Consider the following 11,401-nt stretch of genomic DNA (forward strand, 5'->3'; position numbering starts at 1 on the left):
AAATGACACAAATAGTATGTACAAATTAATTACAAAACTAATTCGTAAAAAGAAATATAATTTCTTTTAAGATTCCATTCAACATTGCAATAATTCATAAGAATTACCAGGTTATCATGACAATAATAAAAGGAAAAATAATTTACTAAACTATTGGTATTTGTATATGCAAAAAAATCTATACAATTTTATAACTTGTATAAGATTACTATATTTTCTTTATAAAAAATAGAAAAACAAAATACATACAAAAGGAGTTTTTAGACTGTGCGCTTGTTTCTGCGTACAGTAGTTAATACATTGATACTTGATTCAAGAAATGATTACAATCATCAGAAATAGAAGTACGAATGTTAATTTAAGGAATATTTCTATTTGTTATTTATATAAAGCTTTTCACACATCTGGGTAGAGTATTTCAAACTACTATCATTTGAAGCTATTGTTTCTTGTATATCTATTTACTCAACATATAATCGTTTACATGTTAAATATCAATATTTAACGTATAACTAAATTTTTCGTAATTTCGATAATTGGATACAAACACGATATAATAGAGGATTATTCCGATCCCCTTTAATTGTTAGTGATTTTCCGTTCTTAATACTTTTGGTAACCATTAAAGGTATCGATGCAGTAAATCCACACACACGCGCATGCATGTAATTTACATTGGCTGTTAATTGGTCTGTATGTATATATTCCTCTATTTAGAATGCCACTAGTGACAATTGCTAGAACTATTCACGAATCATCGCAAAAAGAAGGTACCCCAAGTTACTCTCTCGAAATAATTTCTTTTGTTACTCTATGATTGCGAATAATATCCGAACGAACAGAAACCCAGAGTTTGCTAGACTCTTATAGCAGGGGTACTCAAACTGGGTGCTGCGGCACACCACGAGCGTATGCCAGGAAATGTCGCGGCAGTAATATTTAATTTTCACTAAGATTTAGCAATTTAGCGGTAGAATACGTTTCTGTAACGTGGCAACAGCCTTCGAGTGGTCGAACCGCGAAATTTGTTTAGCCCGAGAAGGGTGTTCGCGGTGGGAAATGTTTGAGAGTCGCTGTCCGATAGAATATTGAATCGCGCATGCGTAAGGAATTTGTTTCATGAAAAGAATCCCTCAATCCAGCAAAAGGTAACAGCATCATGACGTAAACGTAAGAGGGAACATGTGTGAAGAACGGTGAACGCGGTGAGTTAGGTAGCCGCTATTAGATGGAAAGCGTTCATTATTTACGCCGGGAATGCATCGGGTGTAAGTGATTGGTTCCTTTCACGAGGAGATCCATCGGTAGGCGGATGGTAGTAGGGCGGAGGCTCTATTGATTTAAATTTGGTTTGCCGGTGCGCGTGTCAATAGTCAACACAGTGCCGCGAAGAGCGCGCGCTCGAGCATCTACGGTTTGCTGTTCGTGTCGTGTGGATCAAAAGGTTAGGCCTTTCGTGGTGGGCACGAAAGAATATGTCGTCTAAATCGAAAAAAGAAACGAATGTGGATGCGGAGAATTTAAACGGACCCATCCGATTCCAGAGTGTTGTGCCGAAGGAAAGGTCAGTCTTCTACCGGCGATTTCTGATTCGCGTCGGCCCATCGTGAATCCGGTGAACACCGTCGACGATATTGCTGAAAGTATCGTGCGAGAGACTTGTTAAATTGCTCGTAGCCACGCCTCGAGCTGAATACTAGCTGACTCATCGGCAGATGTTACGAATCCAGAGAATCCCTTGTGCTATTCGAGCGTGAAAGAGAAAAGAATTCGATCGATAACATTTTTTTCGCCTCTCGATAATTGTTATTACCGTATCAAATATCACGCCTGTTTCGGCAATAAACAGCGACAGCATCGAAACGATTAGCTTCTCTCATTATTTTCACTGTCAATCGGTAGTTTTCTGACAAAATCGTTTCATTTACCGGGTAGGGATTTGCTATCCGAGGGGCTAATGGTGCCTCTACCGATTGGTTGCTTGATCAGTCACGTGCTGCGAGAAACGCGCGCGCCGAGAGTATTATGAATTTTTCTTCCCAAACTTTTATTATTCCTTTTCCTATTTTATATATCAATTTCATCGAGTTGTTACGATAGTATCGTATTAAGCGTGTAAAATGAATAGAGTCGAATAACAGTACCTTTTCGAATCTTTAAAGGCAAGAATTGTTGAAGTGGAATGGCTGGGGATACAAGGATTCTGAGTTTCGTATGAACGAGAGAAACATCATTGAATTTACTGGCAATAGGTGAGGCTTTCATTTAGTATATTTATATCCAAATATTTTACTAATATTTTACAAACATAGTAATCGGAACAAAATTATATATGATTGCAATTATGTATAGCGCAAAAAATCAAATAACATATACGTATTTATTTCTTGTATAAATAAGATTCTGCCTCTATTTTTCGTTAATTTGAAAAAAAGGAATGCGTTTAAAATCATATGCGTTAGAACGCATCGTAATGTATATATAGATGGTTTTTAAGAACGTAGATAGAGCTTCTTTATCGCTACTTATTCGTACTAAATTAATGTTAATTCGTTAGGTAAAGTAGTTTTGAATCATATAGTTTTAAATCACACGATGAAAAAATTGAAAGACGTCTGTTAGTTTAATTTAATGTCTGACTGTACGTATTGATTCTTCTCAATTTTCTTTTCCAATCAGTTGTAATTACCAATATTTGTGTAAATATAATGTATAGTTCAATAATTAGGTTGCAGTTTGCTTCTAAGAAAAAAGATATATGTATGTAATTAAATAACAAAACAATATATATATATTGTTTTTTCCTAGAAGCAAACTGTAATTTAATTATTGAACCACTCCATTTATAAAAATACTGGTAATTGCAACTGATGGAAAATGAAAATTTGTTTTGTAACTTAATCGTACATTTTTTTGTATACTCATCATCGTATATTTTTGAATAGGCGCGACTTGTGAGATATGTATTGTTCGAGTATAGAGTTAAAGCTAATTTAGCTTATTGCATAAGCCGATTAGGATACGTACTTAAATTCACCGATATTCAACAGATAACAGAACAAATTGCAATTATTTCGTATCGTTCAATTGTTATCTCTACAACTACTTTTTATTCTACATTGTTATTTCTACAATTTGCAATTTCTAAAAACATTATTTCCCTATTAGTTTTGGTCGACACCATTTCGGTAAAGAAGAGATTTTTATTTGTATTAAAATTTTGCAGTGTCAAATAAATTTTAAAGTATGGCAATGTTCTATTTTGTACGTCTCATTAGAGGAAAAAGTCTTCTTGATAGATCGGAATGCACATTTTTATATCGAGGTCTCCAGGGGCCGCCGTTTCGTCTAGAACTCGTTTACTTCGGATGTCGCAAGCAAACGCGTGGAAGAAATTCCGTCTTCTTCGTGTTTGCACTGCCGATCCTGAGAACGCGCTTTGGTGTGCCCGTTTCTATCCAGTAAATGAATCCTAATGAACGCAAACAATCGCAAGGAGTACGAACAAAGTCGAGTGTGCACGGCTCAGAGTGCGTGTTTTCACGTGGCTTTTGCAACCGAGCTTTATTTTGCGGAAAGAAGAAAAAAAAAAAAGAATCGAGAATCGGTAAACTAATGCAACGTCAATATTTTTTTAACATCCAACGGACCGAGGATTCCTTCGAATACATTTATCATGAATATTTAATTGCAGTTTCAATTAGACGGAAGTTTTTCATTTAATATTTGATGTTTGATCGAAGCAAAGTAAATATGTACAGGTAATAAATTACGAAATATTTGTAAAATATTACAGGAGTAACTGAAAACAACAATCTTATATTTTATTCTCAACGTATAATGTCATTTAAATATACATATGATTATAAAATATTTGGACGGGGCAGAATTGTTCGTTGCATCGCGTTTTATATGTACTTTTTAAAGGATGATTCAACTATTAAAATAAGCAACGGTCTTTCAACTTATAGGAAACAAGAGATTGGTGTCTCGACAGTATATGATAAGATATACTGATTAAACGAATGAAACTCGTAATACAGACATCGACGAAAAGCGTTCTATGTTAGCCTTGCTGTTGCAAATCTCTTATGTGGTATTACATAATATTTGTACGCGTTTGTACGACGACGTCAACAAAAAGAAACGAAATTCTTCGATTTCTTCAAATTGTAAAATGCGCATGTAAAATTATCGTATCGATAAAAAATTGTTGAAACCCATTTAGTTCAACTATTTATTAAATATAAATAATAGGGGTGCATTGAATGGATCATAACTTGCGTCTTGCATTTCATCTGACTATTCATATAATATAGAGTAATGCAAAAGTTGAAACAATTTTTTTCATTCATTTGGAAACCCTTAAAAACATCATTTTTATCGTATAAATCCTTATCCAACAAATTGGTACTTGCAAAACAGACAATCGTTGAACTAGTGCGCTAGTACAATATTCATTTACGAATTTTGTAGCAGTCTGTCGAATTCATTAAAATTACATACTCATTGCGATATTATGTAAATGTACGAAATATTTTGTATTACTTAAAACAGCTGTTTTTAATGCGATATTTGTTAGTCGAAAACGATTACGATTTTTTTTTCAAATATAAATTTTATTTCTTCAGTTCAATTTGGATTCTTTAGAGAACAGAGATTCATTTATGAGAGAGCATTGCTCTGTATTCAAATGACCTTTGCAGGAGGAATATTTATTTCTCGATTGTGTTTCGATTATACACATTCACTTTGCACGGAATGGATTTAAATTTATGCAGGTCTTAATTATTCAATTGAAGGCCCTTACAGTGCGATTATTGGATTAAATAAAATATTTGGTTTTTTCTGTGATTTTCTGGAAATAAAGATAAGACGAGGTTTGCGAACGTTAGTCGTACGATCGTTTTAAAGCGAAACGGTAGATAATCTTAAGTCCTTGTACATTTTGAAGAATGTGTAGAAAGTAAAGTCTATCAGCTTGGCTTTAAATAATTGACGTGATACAAACTTTATTTATATCTTTCTTTTAACTCGACTGTTTTGTACTTTTCTCGCTGGACACTCGCCTTTGTAATTATTAGTTGCGCAACAATTTAGTTGCATGCATGCTTGCAAGTAACGTTGCTATATAAATTCTATATGTGCAGTGATTTATGTAATTAAATTGATGGACAACTGACAATTAACAAGTCTATTTTCTAGGGAGTCACATATGTACTTACTTCCTCTATTAAGTTTTTTTTTTTCATACGAAATAAACTTATTTCTGAAGAAATAACTGTAACGTTCGACTTCATCTTCTTTCTAATATTTTAAAAATGTAAATATATTAGAAAGTGGTGGAGTCACATTGCTAATTTGCTAATGACGCTAAACGTTATATTTATATTCTTGGAAGAAATAGAAACCCTTGCCTGAGCTCTGTAAAATCATTCTCAAATATTTACTATTGGGTTGACAAGAAAGTATTTTCGATTTTGTAATATGGAATAAAACTTATCTTTTTATAAGCAAATAATAAACTTTAATCAATGATGGTTTCCATTTTGTTTATAATATAAAATGTAGAAAGGAAAAAATCATAACACCGTCAAAACAATCACAACGTTATTTATACGTGAACATCGAAAATATTTTCTTGCCCACCAATATTTTCTAAACATCTAAGATGATACGTATACTTTTGGTATCGTTGCGATTGCTTCCATTTTACTGACAACGAAAACAATTTTCAGGTATTCCATCGGTAACACGGAGCTTCCATACTTCACGCAATGGGTGCGAGACATGTTCGACGTGGAACCACACAAGAAATGCGACCCTCAACCGATGCCAACGAATCTACCGGAACCGATCATTTCGACGGAACTGTTGGAGGCTATCCAAGAATTGAAGATCGACTATTCGTTGAAGGGCATCGATCGGCTGGTTAGAGCACACGGGCACACGTTACGGGAGATTTATCTTCTCAAGCATGGATCGTTCAAGCGAATACCGGACATAATACTCTGGCCCAGTAAGTGTTTCAAAGTTATTTATTGAATCATAATTCTCTGATCACCTTTAGGTATAATTTACTTGAAACCACACTGCTGGTCATTTATAAAATATTTGGTAGTCAATTTTTATGTGTATGCAAGTTATTTTGAAAAGGAATGGTCTGAAACCTTCATCTCCGAGACTTAAATTAGCAGTACAGGTAACTTAAATAGATGAACTGAGATATATAATCTAACAAATCTACCAGGCTTGTTTTACTTTCAGAACTGTTGAAAATAGGTTTCTTGAAAGTATTGTTAAATGTTAAAATATATTAATACATGCTGTGCAGTCTTGCAGGAATGTTGGTGTTATATTAAGAAGCGCTCCAATTCTCTAATCAGGTTGTGGAAACAGGATCGCCTGTATCAATTTGTATTGTACATCCACTTATGAAGATCAACATTCCATTTGACAAAAATAACAAGATTCATATAAACAAATGTTCTGAAGATTCTGAATGTGTCAATAACAATACATTAGTTTAATAACAATTTTAATTTAATAACAATACATTACTACTTTGTTATCATATCAAATACTAGTACAATAGTAGTATGCAATATTTCATTTCAATATTTTCAAGCAATATACTTGTTTTTGCATTTCTTTTAATTCCATTATTTTTATATTCCCTCCAATTAATGCTTTGCAATTAATGCAATTAATGCTTTGTTGCAAATTATGTGGCCATTATTGGCTTAAGTGTTTACACTTCTATTGCTGTTTCTTTACACTCGTATTCATACATCAGTACGTGTGCATACACTTCATGTTTGCACGTCGCGAGATGCATTACCAGTTGTATCATCACATTGCAACTAAAGAGTATTCTTCTCTGAATAATTTTTGAATTTTCTCTCTCCCGAGTTTTGTACCTTTTCCCTTATTACTTCTACACCTTTGTCTGTCTAATCTTTGATCTACTTTGTTATCATTAGTTTCAATGGTGTTTAAATTGTTCACCATATCTCTGTTCTTGAAACACAGTTACTTTCATTAATATTAGGACATCAATAGATCTATTTATATACATTATCAGATCTTAGTTTTTTTCTATTTAACATTCTATATTTCTTGGAATAATTTTTATGAATTATTTCTTCCAAATTAATTTATTTAACAATGATAATACAGTAATGACAACAATAAGATATTTATACTTAATTGCATTTATTTCTTCATTAATTTTCTTTGTTATGATGTTTGTAGGAATAATTAATCGTACGAGAGTGAAAGGAATATCGCTTTATTCGTTCTAGAAATTTATACAGACTCTCATTCAGAACATTTTATTTCACGAAATATTACAAAGACTATATTTGATCGTTGCTGCTTATAGACACATCACAGCTGTGCGTATAATAGTGATATCGACTAAGATAGTCATAACGCGAACGATGGAATTTTCAAACCTTGACTTAGTTACACACTTTATATTGCAGCTATGTCACGAGCCGCGGATAAAGTCAAATTAACCGGATACAAGCTTAATAGCTCGCATATATTCTGCATAAAAATTCTTATCCTAAAACTGATTTTTATGGGATTAGAAAATTGTAAAAAATGTTGTAGTAATTTTCAAAATTTATAAAGTACAATATTTGAAAATTTTTTTGCAAAAAATTACAATTTCTTCTTTTTTTTTTAAACATGCTTGTTTTTAATTTATGGTTCAGTCTGGTACAGAATCTGTATTAGGTACTCATATTTTCTGTCAGTAACTAATTATTCAATGTCTCTTTAACGTCCCATGAATATCAATGTCCGTGTTATGTCTTTTTGACTGGTTGGTATTTAACCTATAGGACGCTTTTACCAGCATACTTGCCTACAACTGCATATATTTGCAGAGTACGACTAATTTAACTCCTCTTTGCCTGTGCAGAAGTCCACGGAAATGCATTTATCGTGGCTGGTTATACAATTTAATGTTCGCCGAATGAATAATGAAAAGACGAGGATTGTTCCTTTTTTATTAAATGCATGTTACAGTGGGGATGAAATTGAATCGCCACAACAAAATTTTTACACTGCAATTAAAGGAGGGGAAATTTATTTTTACAAACTGCGAAACTTCCTCTTCATATTTGCGTGAAAATTTATTTCCTAAATATCTACATTATATTTATAAAAATGAACCTGATACGACGGATCAGAAATTTTTAACTCTGCTAGATCTCCCAGAGTTCTCTGTAAAATGTTTCCAATTTTGTAACAAGTATAAAAAGAAAAAATGATTACTTTCAAATTATCGAGAAATTACAATTAGCTTTCAATAATGTTTAGAGTTAGTCAAAATTTCGTTTTTCTCTAGTTTCCTTGGAATTGGAAAACTTTTGAAGGATAGAGAGCAAAAAAAAAAGGGGAGCTCTGGCAAGGCTGAAATGCTTTCTCCGTTAATGACGTCTATGTCCAACGTTTTCTAGAGTGCCACGAGGACGTAGTAAAAATAATTAAGTTGTGCGCTCGATACGGATCAGCCTGTATTCCATTCGGTGGTGGAACAAGCGTGAGCGGTGCCGCGGCTTGCCCGACGAACGAGCGACGGACGATAATATTGTTGGACACTTCGCAGATGAACAGAATACTGTGGATAGACAGGGAGAATTTGATCGCCTGCTGCGAGGCCGGCATTATCGGCCAAGATCTCGAGAAACAGCTTCGACTTCACGGTTTGACATCCGGCCACGAGCCTGACTCTTACGAATTTTCTAGGTACACAATATTATATCAACGTCACGTTATTACAATGAAGTACAGATTAACTGTTTACACGCATTAGTTCTGACTATGTCCTCATGAACAAACTATGCTTAGAATCTCCAGAGTTACTTATTTCCATTCGCTGGTTGCAAGTTAATCGCTCTGACAACAGCATAATCGTTTGTATTTCTTGAAAGAACAGTTTAGGTGGATGGGTCGCGACGAGGGCCAGTGGCATGAAAAAGAATCGATATGGAAACATCGAGGACCTAGTTGTACGAGTGAGAATGGTCACCGGTAGAACGGACGATCCAGAAATAACCCTTGAAAGGGGTATATTGGTACCTAGAGCTTCTTGCGGTCCTGATTTCGATCATGTGATCCTCGGTAGCGAAGGTACACTGGGTGTCGTCACGGAAGTGGTGTTGAAAGTCAGACCGTTGCCAAAAGTAGTAAAACACGGTAGCATAGTATTCCCAAATTTTCAAACCGGTGTGTCAGCATTACGACAAGTAAGTATTTGTTAATCTTCTAGAGAGATCATCTTTTTATACCCCGCATCATGGTGTCTTTGTTGTATTAGTAGTTATCTTTTACAATCTCCTGCGTCACAAAAAGGGTTAAGAACCCCTGCCCTTTCACTAATTAATTTCACTTATGTGTTGCAATAATGATACATTATCGAGGAAAACAAATTCTGCTGGATAACAGGAGAGATTGAACATTTTGAAATATCATAATTTCAAACTGACGAAAGTATTCTAATATCGTAATTCAATTAACATTGTTTTACGAATTAATTAAATTTCTTTTCTATATTAATAATTGAAAGATAGTAAATTTGAAATTGTATCGTTGTTGCAACAACTGAGCGATAACAAAAAATTTGTATGGAGCATTTTAGTTTTGTTCGATACATTCCTGTGGTATGTATCGTGCCAAATGAAATTAAGAAATAAGTGGACTAAATCAGCTCGAACTAGAAAAATAATCTTCTAAGGAAAAGGTCTCGTGAAATATGATCACGTGCATTAAATAGCCGATAAGTTCAAGTACAACCATATCATATATATCGAAAAGTGATTTTATTTCAGTATAGATAATTTTCAATCGGTATAAAAGAGTACTGAAAATAGAAGTGAGAGAATTACAATGAAAAAAACAATGGAAACTATTTAAAAGTCTGAAACGCTGAAAAAAATTTGCATTTTAACAGTTTAACTTACTTCTTCATCTCACTACAGATTTTACAGTGTGTATCATCTTTTTTTTTAAGTAGTTCAAGATTGGAAATGAAGAATACATATGGAATTTTATCTTTAAACATGTTCACTGCGGTACGGGATATGGACCCCGTATTGGCCTTCGAACTGTGCGACTTTTTTTTCTCACTGAACCCTCGCCACGTGCGAAGCTGATGTTTCCGTCATTTGTTGGCGTACTCGTACTCATTTTTATATTAGAAAATACATTTAGAGATACAAAAATATTTGAAATCGTTTAGTTAAAGAAATATCACTGTTCCAAACAAATTTTGATGTAAGATCTTATTCAAATAGTCTCCAAGTACTATTCAAACATTTACTAAAACTACCATCCGACAATCTATACTAAATTCTTCTTCTCCTTCAAAGAGAAAAACTTTCCAATTGTACATTTTCATGAGCAGGTAGCCAAAGAAAGATGCCAACCAGCTAGTATACGACTGATGGACAATGAACAGTTCCAGTTTGGTCAAATGTTGCGACCGCAACCCCATTGGTTCGGTTTAATTTTACAAGGACTAAAGCAGGCGTATATCACGAGGATAAAACGTTTCAAGTGGGACCAAATATGTGTCGCGACTCTGTTATTCGAAGGTAGCTCGACAGCAGACGTCGCGGCGCAAGAACAAAAGATTTATAATGTCGCGAAACAGCACAATGGTGTCCCGGCTGGAGAGACGAACGGTGAACGAGGCTACGTTTTAACCTTTGTTATAGCGTACATAAGAGATCTTGGACTCGAATATTACGTTCTATCCGAGTCGTTCGAGACGTCCGTCTCGTGGAATCGTGCGTTGTCGTTGTGCAGGAATGTGAAGTCACGTGTAGCCAGGGAGTGCTATTCACGCGGAATCGAACGCTATTTCATTTCATGTCGCGTCACGCAGACGTACGATGCCGGTTGTTGCGTTTATTTTTACATGGCATTTAATTACATGAACCTGCCAGACCCGGTAGAAACGTACGAGACCATCGAGCATGTCGCACGCGAAGAAATCCTCGCGAACGGTGGTTCCTTGTCTCATCATCATGGCGTAGGAAAGCTACGTTCCTGTTTCTACGCGGACGCTGTAGGTGAAGCCGGTGTCTCGCTTTACCGTGCGGCCAAAGCGCACTTGGATCCTCATAATATATTTGCAACAGGGAATCTGGACCCACAGTGTATGTCGAAACTATGAACCATGTGTGACAGCTAGAAAGCATTTGTGACTAGTTTTGGGACTTTGTGCACCACGGGACACATTATCACTTTGGGCATCATTTTATTGAGAGAGTAGCATCTGTTGAGAAAGAGATTCAGTGGTGAATTAAGCAAAGGGGAAGAGAGATAGAACTAGAGAGAGAAAGAGAGGGAGCAAAAGAAGAAGACAATTTGCGTTGCCATTTTT

At 34.8% G+C, this 11,401-nt stretch overlaps 1 protein-coding gene across 3 annotated transcripts; it reads left to right on the top strand.

The window, feature by feature from the left end:
* Nucleotides 1-1,104: 1,104 nt before the first annotated feature.
* On the top strand, nt 1,105-11,373 carry Agps (alkyldihydroxyacetonephosphate synthase). Of its 3 annotated transcripts, none has more exons than XM_076902784.1 (6): nt 1,105-1,148; nt 2,163-2,252; nt 5,739-6,019; nt 8,472-8,760; nt 8,951-9,260; nt 10,418-11,373. In XM_076902784.1, exons 1-6 carry the CDS (start codon nt 1,120-1,122, stop codon nt 11,189-11,191), a joined length of 1,773 nt encoding a protein of 590 aa, XP_076758899.1. In that variant the 5' UTR covers nt 1,105-1,119; the 3' UTR covers nt 11,192-11,373. The 3 variants fall into 3 exon arrangements, with proteins under 3 accessions (XP_076758899.1, XP_076758900.1, XP_076758898.1); XM_076902785.1 differs by having other exon boundaries at nt 1,132-1,205; XM_076902783.1 differs by lacking the exon at nt 1,105-1,148 and adding an exon at nt 1,325-1,564.
* Nucleotides 11,374-11,401: the final 28 nt, after the last annotated feature.

This window comes from Xylocopa sonorina, chromosome 10 (assembly GCF_050948175.1).
Source record: "Xylocopa sonorina isolate GNS202 chromosome 10, iyXylSono1_principal, whole genome shotgun sequence".
NCBI classification, from domain to species: domain Eukaryota; kingdom Metazoa; phylum Arthropoda; class Insecta; order Hymenoptera; family Apidae; genus Xylocopa; species Xylocopa sonorina.

Excerpts from the sequence above, each read along its gene's own strand:
- Agps (XM_076902783.1), top strand. The coding sequence starts at position 1,476 with ATGTCGTCTAAATCGAAAAAAGAAACGAATGTGGATGCGGAGAATTTA. Across the intron at positions 1,565-2,162 it reads AGTGTTGTGCCGAAGGAAAG|GCAAGAATTGTTGAAGTGGA; the intron begins GTCAGTCTTCTA and ends GAATCTTTAAAG. Across the intron at positions 9,261-10,417 it reads GTGTGTCAGCATTACGACAA|GTAGCCAAAGAAAGATGCCA; the intron begins GTAAGTATTTGT and ends TTTCATGAGCAG.